The sequence below is a fragment of the Rattus rattus genome, chromosome 2, assembly GCF_011064425.1.
Source record: "Rattus rattus isolate New Zealand chromosome 2, Rrattus_CSIRO_v1, whole genome shotgun sequence".
NCBI lineage: Eukaryota > Metazoa > Chordata > Mammalia > Rodentia > Muridae > Rattus > Rattus rattus.
Genome location: NC_046155.1, coordinates 96716306 through 96731699, shown reverse-complemented (window position 1 = coordinate 96731699; position 15394 = coordinate 96716306). Strand labels below are relative to the sequence as shown.

Genomic DNA, 15394 nt, shown 5'->3' with positions numbered 1-15394 from the left:
TAGGAAACAGGGTCCTAGCTGGAGTCTTTGCCGTGAAGAATTCAGGTACCCGTGATAAGCTAGCTGTGACTTGGGGCTCCAGAAGAGACGTGAGATGAGGCCCAACTCTCACTGTGGTCCCAGCCCTCTGCTCTGGTCCCTTGGGGATTGCCTCCTCCGTGCAGCCTCACCTGCAGTCTGCTGGCTATTGTGTTTTGTGCGTCATTAAAGCCTCCTTTTGGTAGGAAAAGGAAAAGGTGGGGTTGCCCAGGGGGAAAGGTGGAAAAATTAGCAACAGGAGCCTCACGCTGCTTCCTATGGAAACAATTAGCCGTGTTAAGTAACTGTAGCAGCCGTAGGCAGAGGACCATGTATTAGTAAGTAGTTGAACTTGAGACTATTGGTTCCTGGGAAATGGCTGGGTTCTCAGCAACGTAACCTTGCTTGTTTGACCTTTCCCTCTATAGGTGCCCTGTTAGCCAGAGACCCAGCTTCTACCTGGAAGTGTCTGTGGCTGAATCCTGCCTTCACTGCTTTAGGGACTGGAGATCTCACTAAGCAGGTGGGTGACCTGAGCGGAGGCCAAAGCTAAGTAGCTGAGACTGATTCCCAAGGTCAGACTTATTCCCAAGGTCGCCTCATGAACCATGCTGGCAGGAGCCATGTGTCTTTTCCTGTTTCTCATTTCTGGAGCTGTTGTCCATGTGCTGGGGCAACCAAGAAAATCCCGAAAAGATGGGGCCCCTGGAAGCCTAAGACTGCCTTTGATTGGCTTCTTCCAAACTAGCCACAGCCAGTCAGCCAGTTCCAGGCCTGGTATGTGGTGGCGGCAGCCCTCACCTGGTACAGGGCCACGTTGGTGTGCTCCAGGAAGGCTGGTACGCTCCTTGTTGACCCCTGGATCATTGACCGTGGACTCCCACCATCTACCACACTTCTTGACTCGCTGCCACTGTCCACATGTGGCCTCTGGGATAGATATGGGGGTGGGAGGTCAAGAGTCTAGACAAAGCCTGCCCCTCTGCCTACCCAGCCCAGGTCTGCCCACTCACCCGCCGGCTGGGGGTTCGCTGGAGGAAGGTGAGCTCTTGAGATGTCAGCAGGATCCGATGGGGGCCCCGCAGCAGCCGCAGCTGCTGGAGGCCTAACCTGAAGATGAAAGTGGGGCTCAGTTGGGCTATTGGCCCTGCCTCTGACTCAGCACCGACCTCCTCCTCATCTTTCCGTGCCAGCTTCAAGGCTGGCAGCTGAGTGATGCCAATACAGAGCCCATTGACCTTGGTCTCAGGTCTGCAGCTTCCCAGGGCCTGATGGGCCTACTGGTGCGTAAACCAGTTTCCTTGAGGCTTTGTTAGAGGTGAGCATGAAAAGGCTTCCAGGTATGACCGAGGCTCAGGAGCATCTGAATTCATGCACATAGATGATGTGTTTGCAAAGAGAAGGGATCCCTGGGATGGGTCTGGCTAGCCCTTCACTGCACAAATAGGAACCTGAAACTCAGAAGCAAAGCCTCATCCAGAGTCACTGGCTTCCACCTCAGATCTCAAACAGACCTCTCAGGAGGCAGCCAGGACTCCTAGCTCTTCTTGTTGAGTGCAGCTAAGAAAGGGAAAGGAGGCCCTGAGATCTAGAAGTAGAGGTGGGGAGAGCCCCTGTAGGTTGCCAAGGGAGACCCCATAGTTCAGGGACTCAAAGAGTCTGGGCCAGGCTGGTGAACCTCACCTGATAAAGTAAGCAAGGAATCCACCAACCAGAGCCAGGACACAGGCTATCGTCAGAGTCAGGAGGCTGCCCAGGGGCTGCACGCCTATGCAAGGAAAGATAGGGGTCACTAGTGACCAGTCCCTCCTGGCCCTGCTGCCGCCCTACCCTGTGTGGGCTCTAGCCATCTCTGACTGTCACAGGCTGAAGCCCCTGGAGGGTCTGACCTGGCTTTGTCTTCAAGAGTATCGGTGGGAGGATAGGGTCTTTGTCCTGTTCTTTCCTACTGAGCGTGAGCAGTGGTGGGGCAGGGGGCAGGAATCACTATTTGTAGAAGAAAAGAGGGGCAGGTGAGCAGTTGAAGGCTTCAGTCCCTCCCTGCCCAGGAAGCTTCTCCATGTTCACACACAGTCTGTGGTGGATGGTCCTGCCCAGTTGGGCACACTGGGGTGAATGATGCTCTGAGGAGGAGCTGGTGTGTACGGACCAAGGAGGCATGGGTGGCTCGGTGCTAGAACACACGTTTTGCAGAGCAGATGTGGTCAGGCAAGCTGAGGTGGCACCAGGGTCAGGGATACAGGCGTTCCTGTCCAGGGAGGCCGGATGGCTGGCGAGTGTTAGGGAAGATGCAAGGGTTGCTGTGTCCATAGATTACAGCTAAAAGATGAGGGTTGGCTGAGCCTGGACAAAAGCAGGCACAGAAGGTGTGAGGCAGGACAGGGACATATACAAGTCTGGTTAAACCTGTCACTGTCACCATAATGATCATGCGTGCATTAAAGAATTTGCTTGTACACATGTGCCTATATACACATATGCGAGTTCGTAGTCATGTGTCATAAAGTATGACAGACAGGATGGATGAATGACAGACATCAAAACTGTGTGGGTGTCTTTCCTCACAGCCCCCAGTGGTCATAAGGAAAATGAATCCTGTACTGGAGTCAGCAGACTTGGGTCCAGCATGAGCTCAGCCACTGCCCTCCTGTGGGACTCTGGGCAAGTCACCAAGGTTTTCTGAACTTCAATTCTTTAGTGGTGTCTGTGGAGGTTAATGGCCTATGCACAAAGCTGTGGGGCACTTAAGAGATCTATAAGCTGGGAGCATCTCTAGTCCTGATCATCCAAGGGAAGCCTCGCTGGTTTCTCCTGGTGCTTTTCAGCTTCTGGTCAGGTTTCCCCATGAATGGTTATAACTCTTCTTTATATCTGTTCTCGCCCCCTTTGTAGGACTGATTACCCACATGGAGAGTTTTAGTGTAGAACAGCTAAGTAAACATGTAGAGATGAGACAGGTGGAATGGGTGTCGGTGGGTAGATGGGTGAGTGGGTGGGTTGGCGGTGGATGGATGGAAGGATAGGTAGGCAGGTGAGAAGATGGCTAGATGAAGAGATGGATTGGGAGGATGGATGGATGGATGGATGGATGGATGGATGGATGGATGGATGGATGGATGGATTGATGGATGGATGGATGGATGGACAGATGGATGGACAGATGGATGGATGATGGATGAATTGTGGATAGGTTGATGGACAGATGGATGGATGGATGGACAGATGGATGGATGATGGATGGATGGACAGATGGATGGATGGAGATGGATGGATGGATGGACAGATGGATGGACAATGATTGCATGTAAGGAAGGATGGGTGGGCAGATGAATGAAAGGAAAGATAGGTGTTTAGATGGATGGACAGATGGATGGTTAGACAGACTAAAGATTAGTGGGTGGACAGTGAGTTACCTTACCTCGTATGCATAGTGTGTTGGGGTCGAACCAGCAGCTGGCATCACGGGCTGGAGGGCTCCCTCCAGGAAAGTGTACTGCCGTTCCCAGGGGCTGCACCTGCTGTGTGCTCACGTCCAGGATGTGGGTGGGAACCAACTGGCTTCCTTCACCATTTGTGTCCAGGATGATGTATTGGGGTAGCCTTCTGCCTTTCCCATCTATCCGGATTCTCTGGCTAAAACCAGCCACATCAAGAGCTCTTATATGGTCCCCTAAGTGAGCCCCTGAGAGCCCCATTCCATGGGTCTCAGAGTGGTTTAGGGCATGGGCCAACAGGATGACGGCATCGTAAATCGTTCCAAAGAGTGGGGACACCTGTGGAAGAGAAAGTCCTCCATCCTAGCACCCTAGACATCTCAGGGGCCTGCAGTATCATTTAGACTGTTATCGTCTCTCCGCACATTACCCCAGCTCCACTGAACAACCCCACTGTCTCCTTGGTCACCATACTGCTGTACTATCCTCTAACTCAGGTGGATCTCAAAGCTTCCAACAGCAGATCTGTGGTGCTAGCAGGTTCTGCCTCTTTGCTCTTTGTTTAGTTCTTCCTCTGGATGCTTCCTGATCCCCCAGAGCTACACACACACAGTAACAAAGTGAGCTAAATTCTGTCTCATATAAGGACAACATGGGATCCATAAGCAAGAGTGTTCATGCCCAGCAGTATATGACAATGATATTATATATAATGTGTGTGGTATGGATTTGACATAGAAAGACATTTTTAATTTGTGGCCCATCAGGTGACACCTGGTCCACTCAGGTGTCACTTCCTCCTGGAGGGGCTTCCTGGCATCCTGTCCCTGTTGTCCACTCCTCTACTCCAACCCCTCCATCCCTTGATCCTGGTCTACTTTCTGGGCAGTACCACCCCTTTAGATTTGTTTCTTGGTTGTTGTGTGTGTTCCCCAACAGAATGAAGCCTTTCTTCTTTATCAATAGGTCCCTGACACCTGGCATGTGATGTCAGGTGTCAGGAGATGAGTAACCTCCTTCAGCACTGCATCCCCGTAGCACTTCAAGCCACTACTATCTTGCTTCATTAAGAAGCAGGTACAGCAGTGCACACCTTTAATCCCAGCACTCAGGAGGCAGAGATAGGCAGATCTCTGAGTTTGAAGCCAGTCTGATCTACAAAGTTTCAGGACAGCCAGGACTAAGGGGGCGGAGAGACCCTGTCTTGAAAAACCAGAAGAAGAAGGAGGGGGGAGGCAGAGGTAGGAGGAGGGGAGAGAAGGAGGAGGAAGAGGAATAGGAGGAGGAGGGCGAGGAGGAGGAGGGGGAGGAGGAGGAGGAGTTGGTGGTGGTGATGGCACTGGAGTTCAGCTGAATCCTGAAAAGCCAAAACCAAGCCAGGAGCCACATCCCATCATTAACACCTTTTAGAGTCACAGGGGTGACCTCAAAAAGTTCCCTCTCCACACTCTTTTCTGGTTTTCACAACCTGCTAGAGAGGTTGAGTCCGGAGAAGTAGGGCAGCATGAAGGAAGAGTGGTGGAAATTAAGACTATGGGAATCAAGTACACTGTCACTGGAGATTACAACAGAGTAGGAGAGGGAAGGAGGGAGGGAGGGAGGGAGGGAGGGGGGAGGGAGGGAGAGAGAGAGAGAGAGAGAGAGAGAGAGAGAGAGAGAGAGAGATCAAGGAGAAACCTCAAGGGGAGAGGGGGAGAGGGAGACGGGGAGAGGGAGAGGGAGAGGGAGGGAGAGTGCCTACAAGCCCACAAGCCCATACTTAGGGCTAGGCAGGCTGACACAGGTCATGTGGCCACAGTGGAGTGTGGCTGGCTGGCCAGGTGGGTCAGAAGCCCAAGCCAGGAAGGCCTGTGATGGGGCAAGTGTGCACATACAGTGACTCGGGCTCCACCCTCCAAGGCTGGAGAGAAACTGACACACTCACCTGCTCAGGCCCCAAGTTGGCAGCTGCCCCTCCTCTCGTCTTGGTAGCAGTGGAGTCATGGCTCTCAGGACTGGTGTCCAGACTGATGGTGAGTACTGCATCGTAGGCTTCCTGAAGGGGCCCGTCGTCATCCAGGACCAGGTAAGAGCGGTTACGATAGGGCAGGGCAAAGAGCAGCGTGTCGTAGGGCAAGAAGACCAGTCTGCCATCTGTCAGGCCCTCCTCCCTCGCGCAGCGCAGCAGGACGGTCTGCTCTAGGCCTCCAAGCAGCGCTGAGTGCATGCACAGAACCACAACTGGGGGGTGGACATGCAGGGTCACCTGTGCACTCCAGCCCCTGTCAGAACCCCCAATCCCGAGGCCCTCAGAGCTCCCAAATTCTGTGGTCACACTTGTAGCCCCAGCCCCAAAGCATTCCGGGTATAATTGAGATTTGCCTCAATTGGAATGTAATTATGGCTGAGGCCACTAAATCTAGATGGGAAAAAAATCTTCTCAATCAAGGGTACCCTTGCATTAAGATGACCCTCTGGCTTTCCATCCCAGAAACTGCACCAGCGCCTCGCCCATCCCGACCCTCCGGCCCTGATGATTACTGCTGATTATCTATGGTTGATCCAAGTGCCCTTACATTTAGTCATTCACTACTGACTGTGGGGTGTACATGTGTAATGCCACCACTCAGGACACTGAGACACAGAGGCAGGAGGATTATGAGTTTATGCTTACAATCCAACATCCTGTCTACAAACAAACAAAACAAACAAAACAAAACAAACCTTCACCAAAACACGAAGCCGTATCTTTATCATTATCAATCTTTCAGGAGAGGAGACTAAAGCACAGAGAGGTTTATGAATTTCTCCAGAGCATATAAGCACCATAGTAGTAGAGCTGGGCCTTGAACCCAGGGCTCACTACCAGTTTATAGTACTTAAAAAGATTTGTGTGTGTGTTTTGGAATAGAGTCTTGTCATGTAGTGCACACTGGCCTCGAACCGTGATCCTCTTGCCCTGTTCCACCCAGCACTGGGATTATAGGTTTATGACATTGTGATTATATTTTTTAATTAACATGATTTCCATATCAGAAATCATATCCTTAAATGTGTACATTTTGGTAGTTTGAATGTATTTGCATAATTGTATCACCACTATTTAATCTGTGGGAATGTTTGTCACTCCACTGATGCCCCTGTCCCCTTCCTAGTCTATTGCCCATCTCAATAGATTGTCTAGTCCAGATATTTCATTATCTGACTTCTTTTACTTGAAGTACTCCAGGTCCATCTTGATAACAAGCATCAACAATTCATTCTTTATATGGCTGTATAATATTCCACCATCTGACGACATTCTGCTTCATTCATAATCAGCCTATAACCTTAACTGTGGCCTTGGGTGGCACTTAAAGGTCTAAGCAGAGACCGCTACATTTTGCCTTAGCAAAAGAAATATCCTTTATGGCTTGGCTATGAAGTGTCTGTCCTCCAAAGGGATCGTGTATTGGAGTTTCGGTCTCTGGTTGGTGGAGTCCACCTTCATCCCTGGACGAGTTTAGAGTTCATGCTACCGTTGGGAGGTGATAGCATGTGGGACCTTGCTAGAGGGAGTAGGTCACTGGGACATGCCTCTGAAATTTATCCTTGCCTCTTCCTGACTCTGGTTCCTGGTGCCAGGAGGTGAGTCACTGCTCCCACCACCAGGAAGTCCTGTCTCACCTCAGGCCCAAAGCAATGGACCCATCTGATCTTGAACTGAAGACCCAAGAAAACTCCCCCACCCCTACCCCCTCCAAGCTTTTTTCCTCAGGTACTGTTCTTTATAGCGAGGCCATCTACACCACAGCCTCTAATTGCCTCCCCAGGCACAAGATGGAGTGACCCCACTCAGGGATAAGGTCCACAGATGCCCTCTGCTTCTTTGCTTTCTTCCCACCTCAGGTTCCTGACAGGCTTATAGCCACGGCAGAGAAGGCCACCGTTCGCTGAGATGAGGTCAAGTCCCAACTGCTGTCCTTTTCCTAGAAAACCCAGGAAGATGGAGCTACCACAAAAGAATAGAGGTCTCCCTGCTGGGGCGCCGGTCCCTTGCTACACAGAGGTCAGAGCATGGATGGAGCTCTTTTCTTGGCTACGACCCCGAGGGGCTGTTGCTGGGCTAGTGGCTGTGAGTTATCTGAAACCTAAACAGAGAGAAGAGCTCCTGAGAAAGACTCACTGGGATAGGCCTTAGCCGCGCCCTGCCTGCTTTGCCACTCTTCTGTCCAGCGCTCTCCCAGACTCCCCGTTTTCTCTTAGGGGAAGTTGGAAGCATATTTGTATTTGGCCACAAGGGGGAGCCGAGAACCACATAACTAAGGAGAAAATCAGTCAGGGCACCTCTCTTGACTGGCCATATCCATCTCCTCTTCAACACACCATTAGCTTGGAGTTTTAAACTGCCTCGTGCCCTTGAAGGAACTATGGAAAAGCACAGAACACTGAAAAGAACGAACGGGGAAAGCACAGACAGGTTTTAGTAGTTTGCCAGAGGCCACACAGCTAATAGGGCCAGCAAGGAACTCCTATGGTGTCCCTCACTGTTTGGCCGCCTGAATCTGGACATTAGCATCATGGCTGGAACTCAGTTCCCTGCGGAGGTGGCAGTAGCCTGGTCTCACAGCCTCCTTAGCCACTCCCACCCTGGTCCAGCGGTGAAGAGTAAAACTGCCTTTCATCTTCCTCCGCCATGAGACTTGTTGCCTGCACTGCCTGCGTTAGCAGGTGCTTCCGTCTCGGATGCTCCTCCTTATCTGAATTCATGGCTCAATCCCACCCTAATGCCGCCTTCACTGGGAAGCCCTCTTCACCTCCAAACAGGTCATCACCCCCTTCGGAGCCTGTTCTTTCTCCAGTTTCAGGGTCCTCATAGCCAAGACCCAGCCTGTCACTGCCGTGTTCCCAGACCTCCGCTGGGGGGACATTTCACAAAGCTGAGTATTCAAATGTTGAGTCAAGCATCCCCAGAAAGGCGAGGTAGAACGTTTAGTCCCTCTCATAAATACTAGCCGGCCAGTTTGGGGCTGGGCTTGAGGTTTCTGAATGAAGATTGTTGAGTTACTTGTAATGACTCATGTATCAGCTGTCAGAATCCGGGACATTGAAGTAGTTTGGGGACCAGAGCCAGTACCCTGAGCACACAGCACGAGGGCAGAAATGCTGAAATGCAGAAAGAAATGGCACCTCAGGCCAGCTACGATCTAGGCTCACTTGAACATTGCAGATGTTTCCAGTGAAATATTAGGGGTAGTAAAAAAAAAAAAAAATCCAACCGACAACCTAATCCTGGATGCATAAACCCCAATAGAGAAACACAAGAAACATGAACGACCAAGGCAATGTGACAGCTTGAAAATCATTAATTCCTTAGGAAGGGCACACACAATAGAAGGAAACAGAGCTCGAAATGGAAAGTTCTAAAGAATGAGTGTAAAATGTTCAACAGAATCGAAGAGCCTACAGAGGAGTACTGGCTGAATTAAAAGAGAACACAGATAAACGGCAAGTGAAACAAGTCAGTCATGATATGAAATGGGATCCAATAGAGAGGAAAACTGGAGAAAGAGAATGGAGAGATGGCTTAGCAGGTAAAAATGCTAGTCACCCAATGATGCAGACCTACAGCCTGTGCTCAGTCCCCAGAACACACATGTGTACCATAGCATGGGCATCCACATACTTACATCTCACACACACAGAGAGGGGGGAGGGAGGAGAGGGAGAGAGAGAGAGAACATCATCATCAATTTAAAAAAAAGTACTGGAAGAAGTCAAGTTCAAATATTGGAAGTGAATAGTTCAAAAACTCAAATTAAAAAAAAATCAGTGGAAAGCCTCAGAGCAGAATGAACCAAGTATAAGACAGAGAATAATTTGAAGTTAAAGTACATAAATTCAAATTTTTAGACAGTGGAGAAAATAAAATAGTAAGAAAGTGTGAACAGAACACATGAGGTCAATTCAGTGCTAAGATAGGAGATCCACTCAGGGACACCACAGTACTAGATCTGGGAGTCATAGACATAGAAAAAGAAGAATTTCAAGTTAAATACATGGGAAATACATTTTAAGAAAAGAACAGAAAAGTCCCCAAATCTAGTGGGCTATTCAAATACAAGAGGTATTTAGAATGCCAAACAGACAAGACATCCCCATATCATATTATAGTTAGAATACAAATGAACAGAACAAAGAATGTATGTTAAAAGCCACAAAGCTAAGCACAAAGTCACATCTGGGACAGGTCTATCATAACAATAGCAGAGATTGAAGTACTGTCCATAACCTCTTGGCTTTAGAATTTCTGTTAAGAAATCTGCTTTTATTATGATAGACCTGAGAACATGAATTATTATACCCAACAAAGCTATCTTTCTTACTATCCTTCTATATAAAAGGCTAGCACAATAACAAATGGGAAAAATAAACATATGCATGAGGACATGAGAAAGAATAAACTACATAGAAAAGTATATAAGCAATTTAGAATTGGGAAGGGATCAAATATTACAAAAGTAACAGTGACAGAAATGAACGCATACATTTCAATAACAATGCTGAAAGTTAACAGCTTCTATTCATCAACTGTAAGACATAGATTAACAGATTAGATAAAACAAAAACAGGGCCCATCGACTGTTGTCTGTAAGAAACATGTCTCACCGACAAAGACAGTCATTTGGTGGAAGGATAATAAAAGACATTCCAAGTTAATGGAACCAGAAAGCAGGCAACTATAACGATTCTATCATCTGGCTAAATAGACTTCAAAGTTTAAAGACCCAGAAGAGATAAAGTCAGCATGCTTGATAAAGGAATGATCTCGGAGGAGGCTACTGCAAATCTGAACATGCATGCGCCAACCATCAGTACATCTGATTTTGTAAAACAGTCCACGCTGGAGATGAAGGCGCTGATTGATCTAAACACAGTAACAGTGGAGGACTAAGTGGCTGCAATTTAGGACACAAGGCAATTCTTAACAAATAAAAAAGAACACTGAAATAATTGTTATCTATTCTCTCTGATAATAATGGAATAAAGCCATAAATCAATAGCAAGAGCAACTACACAAGCTGGGCATTGGACAACTCGTTACTAAATGATGAATGAATCATCAAAGAATCCAGAGAATGAATTTCTAAATTCCTAGAATCAAATGAAAATAGAATATACCAGAACCTGTGGGGTACAATGAAAGTAGCTCTGAGACCTACATATATACATATATGGATGTACACACACCCCCCCCACACACACACTCACACACTCACGTACACATGCACTGTTCTATTTAGTTCATTCTCAAATCTATTCTTTTCATTCTCTCCTATTTCTTTTCTTTTTTTATAATGCTAAGCTGTGATGAGATCTCTGTAACACCCCTGGAGCTTTCATTTCAAAGGCAAGCGCCAAGAATGCCCTAGGCTTCAACAGCCCACATTTGAACCAGAGCTTAGGATCCTGTTGATCTGCCTGACTGCTGTGTGACAAGTTCTTTGCTCTCCCTGACGAAGGAAGCCTTCAGCACGGATGACTTACAGGACCATTGCTGAGATACATGGCAAGTGCTCAGCTCAGTTGATACAGGCAGGGCCTCCTTACTGCCCTGTGAAGTCCAGGCTGCCTACAGCGGGGAGGGGCCCTGCTATACTTACTTTTCAGACCATGCACACTGTGGAGCTGCTTGCAAACCTCCGTGGCCCCCTTCTCTCCAGGTCCCAAGGAGGTGATCAGTCCGATAGGCAGCCCATGGGCCCTGAAAGCTGTGGCTAGCTGCTGGGCTGTGGTTACCCAGATGTCCTGGTGAGAGGACACGATGGCCAAGCGAGCCCAGCCAAAGTGTCTCATGACAGACAGTAGCACGTCAGCCGTAGAAGGCAAAGTGGGCACTAAGGCACCTCCTCCCTCTGGAGCTCCACAGGCCCAGGAGAAGAGGGACTTGCCCCAGCCTTGGGCCAGCAGAGCTGCTGCTGGACAATACCCAGGATTGACAGGGCCTATAAAAGCAGCCACTGTGTTCCTGTGGGCTACAAATGTGGCCAGGGCATGAGGGGTGTCACAGCCTGTAGGGAGGATCTTGAAATCCAACTGTGAGCCCAGCAGCAGTGAGGCGTCCTGATTGACTCGATCTACAGCCAACTGGGTAGCCATGCTAGGGAGTGCCTGGGCAAAGATAGGGTCACAGTCCCAGGGACCCAGCACCCCAAGGGTGAAGGTCTCTCTTGCCCATGCTGGCAGGGAAAGAGAGTCAGCCCACAGTAAGACACCCCAAAATACCACAGAGAAGACCGATATGGAAGAGACTGTCCTCAAATGTCTGACCGTGAGTTCCCATGGGCCCTGGCAGGGCAGGCAGGTCTTCCAGTGTGGCGCTGTCCAGTCCTGGCCTTCGGGGTGACAGCCCTGCTGCAGATCTGAGGAAGGTATGGATAAGCCTTGATGTCTAGCAGAGTCCCAAGCATGGAGCCTAAACAGGATGTCACCTACAGGAATAACATCCACACCCAGCCCCTTGACTCCCCCCATAGATCCCAGTCTTGTCTCTGGGTCTCTCTGATCCTTGTTTTCTTCCTCTGGGAATATGGACAGCAAAACTGCTCAGAAGTCTTACTGTGGTGACAATGTAGTGTTGTGGACAGCACTCCGCACAATGCCAGTGCTTAGGGACTCAGTGTCCTACCTCTTTAAGGAGGACCATGGTCTCCCTGACCTGTTGCTTCTCTACAAGCCCAGCTCCACCCAAAGGCCTTGGCTGCTGAGCCCAAGGCTCTGGGAGCAAAGCATACATGCCAAGTGAAACAGCTCACCTGCTAAGAATGGAAGCTAAAGTGTTCACACTGCCAGTGAGCCCATTCCTCACATCCTTCACAGACCTGCCTGGAACAAATGGCCTTTCCACCCCACTGCATAGAGGAAGAAGCTAGGGGAACCAGCACAGAGTTAGTAGAGAGATGGGATATGACCCAAGTTCATTTGGCTCCTCCCCCACTCCAAAGGGCCTTCTCAACCAGGACACTTGGATTTCCCTCTGAGTGAGTACACTTGGCTCTGTCCTACAAAACAGCTGTGAGATTCTGCTTCCTAAGGCCCTGCTGGCCTTTGTGTCTCAAGAATTCTGGAGCCAGGGGCCTGCAGGGGCTCACAGAGAGCTGAAGACCCTAGCAGGCTAGCTTCAGGCGAAGACAACGGCTGGCTTTCACTTCGGCTGTGTCTGCTGTGGGCACGAGGACCACATCCCTTGCCATTGAGGACTATTCCACTGCTAGAGGGTCTTGGTACCACCTTTAACTCTTTCTTGGCCTCTGCCTGAAAACACCACAGCCTCTCCTCCACCCACAGGGCTTGGCCATCTTTCTGCCCACACCATTTGTGTAGTCATCTTGAGAACCCCAGCAAGGAATAAGATCCATTCTGGCTCCCAGGAAACTAACAGGCAAGTAGGGACGCAGAGCTCAGCCGAGGGAAGAGTTAGCCATGAGTCTGGGCCATAGACAGGAGGATGGATAGGAAAGAACGAGAGCAGTGAGGGCCTCCTGGAGGAGGCAGAGCTCACAGCAACCCTACACTTGGAGACAGCTCAGGGGAAGGGAAGGTTTTCTTGGAATGTCATCAAAAAGGGTCTGGGGAGAGCAGTTCTTTAAAAATCATGTTTGATACTAAAGGTAGATGAGAGCCTTGGAACCATATTGAAGACTCACTCACAATCTCCTAGCTTTGGGCTAGGCTTTGAATCTCAGTCTCCCAACCTGCAAAATGGAGGTGCAAACAGTTACCTGGTAGATTATGGAAACGAGATTGTGTTGTGTCCATGGTGAGATGAATGCTCGTTACCAACCCATCTTTGGATCTTTGAGGGGAGGCAGAAGATTCAGAAAGAGTGAAGCAGGAAGGAGACAGGAGGTTGAGTCTAGCTTCCTGCAAGGCTTCAGCCTCTCCACCTTTGGAGTTTCCAACATTTTGCCCTGATGACTGAAGCCTTAAGTACTCAGCTCCTCCCGATTCAGGGCTAGGGAATAGAAGGCTAATCTTCTGTTTGTCTCTGAGCCCTGTGCACTCGCCCGCTCTCTGTTGTGATACTTAGTGGTCTCCTAGCATCCAGTGGAGGTCCGCCTGCCCTGGAAATGAATCCCTTGGGCTGTGGGGTGAGCTCTGGATGTACAGGGACCTGTCTGTCTCCAGCTGAGAACAAAGTGTGAGCCTTCAATGTTCTAAGTGGCAGTCATTTCTCTCGCAGTCTTTTTCCTGAAGTGCCCTGACTCAGGCTTTGATGGGGCATCCCGGAAGCTACCAAGCACATGCTTGACTCTCAGTTTCAGAGGAAGAAATTGATTATGAGTGGTACAGTGACTTGTCTGAGGTCTTACAAAAGGTGGGACCAAATCAGAACCAGAACTTAGCCACCAACTTCTCAGCCAAAGACAAATTCTATCTCTGTCTATCACCTATCTATCTATCTATCTATCTATCTATCTATCTATCTATCTATCTATCTATCGTCTATATCATCTATCATCTATATCATCTGTCTATCAATCATCTACCATCTATTTATCTGTCAACTATCTATCTATCTATCTATCTATCTATCTATCTACCTATCTATCTATCTCATAGGGAACACCAGGACGTTAAAGATGCTGATGTCTAAGTTAACCTCTATGTGTTCAGATGAGGGCACTGAAACACAGAGAGGAAGCTCTATTTCCTTCCCCTGGTCCTGCAAAACACTTGTTGGACCCCTGACCTAAGGTCCTGCTGGTAAGACTGCCTGCAAGAGTCCTGCAGTCAATGGCCTACAAAGGTGCACAAAGGGCTCATGGGCTTTAGCAGGACACAGCAGGGGCCACCTTTCTCCATATCTCTGCCCTGGTCTGTGCCCTGGTTTCCCCAACTGTGCAGAGAGAGCTCAGTTTGCATCTCAAATTCTCTAAACATCCTTTTTGCACTGATGTTCCATGGGTTGGTAGAACATGGAAACAGATCTCTGTCTCTGGGCTTAGCCATAGTTACCTCCACCTATTGCTGCAAAGGGTGCAAGATCCTCCAGTCCTGCACTGGGCACAAAAGGTTAATGGGCAACCTTGAAGTGGGGAGGGGGATCTTTTTTTTGGATTTGGAGATGGGCCTTTGGGTAGCCATAGGTTGCTTGGTTTATGAGGCTACACTCATGGAGTTGAAGGATCCCATCAGAGAGAGCTCTGGAGCTCAAAGACAGAAGCATTTGCCTGCACAAAGGCACCAAACCAAAAAGAGCGACAGTAGCACAAGGGACAAGGATGGAGAATTCCTATCAGCCCAGGGTCACCCTCCTGCCCCAGCCTGGTTCTTTTTGCCCTCTTCAGTGCATCCTCCAAGCAGACTCACCTGCCATGGTGGCCTCTCAGAGTTGGCACTGGATCTTTGTCAGCCGTGAGGGTCTCACACCAGGGTCCTCAGAGGTCACGCTTTCTGAGCGCTCTCTGACCTGAGGTCTCCCAGGTCTGTGTGGTGTCCTAGCCACTCACTGCTCCTGTTGTCTGCTGGCTTCCTGAAACTCCTGCCTGGGGAGTGCTTCAGATATGGCTCATTCCCTCCCCGTTTCCCTCAGGATTCCAGAGAAATCATCTGGAAAATTGAATCTGTTCAAACACCAGGGCTCTGGGGAGCCACACGAGAAAGGAAGAAGTTAGGGTGGGAGGGAGGAGGAGAAGGAAAGGGTGTGTTCAGCACTGTGGACAGCTCTGGCCACTCTGGGATGCCGGGAAGGCAGGGAATTCAGAGCCCAGCCTTGACAAGCGTCCTCCGAGTGCCAAGCACAGTTCATTCTATCCACAGTGGCACTGTTATTACTTCGCTTTAGAGATATACAAAGTCCGGCCCAGAAAGGTTAGATAATTTAACCGAGGGCACAGAACCAGTAAGGGGCATGGCTAATTGCAGCTTTAGGCTTTCCACACCATGCTGGTCTTGCATGAGATGGTTTTGGTGGCTAAGTC

At 49.4% G+C, this 15394-nt stretch overlaps 1 protein-coding gene across 1 annotated transcript in view; it reads right to left on the bottom strand.

The window, feature by feature from the left end:
• Positions 1–14883, bottom strand: part of LOC116893951 (guanylate cyclase 2D) — a 34755-nt gene extending 19872 nt beyond the window's left edge. Inside the window, exons 1-7 of the mRNA XM_032895668.1 lie at positions 14784–14883; positions 11075–11833; positions 5377–5672; positions 3437–3791; positions 1702–1786; positions 1032–1128; positions 820–948 (exon numbers count right to left, since the gene is read on the bottom strand). Coding sequence (XP_032751559.1) covers positions 820–948; positions 1032–1128; positions 1702–1786; positions 3437–3791; positions 5377–5672; positions 11075–11833; positions 14784–14790 — 1728 coding nt within the window. The 5' untranslated portion in view covers positions 14791–14883. The remainder of the gene's footprint in view (positions 1–819; positions 949–1031; positions 1129–1701; positions 1787–3436; positions 3792–5376; positions 5673–11074; positions 11834–14783) is intronic.
• Between the last annotated feature and the right edge of the window lie 511 nt (positions 14884–15394).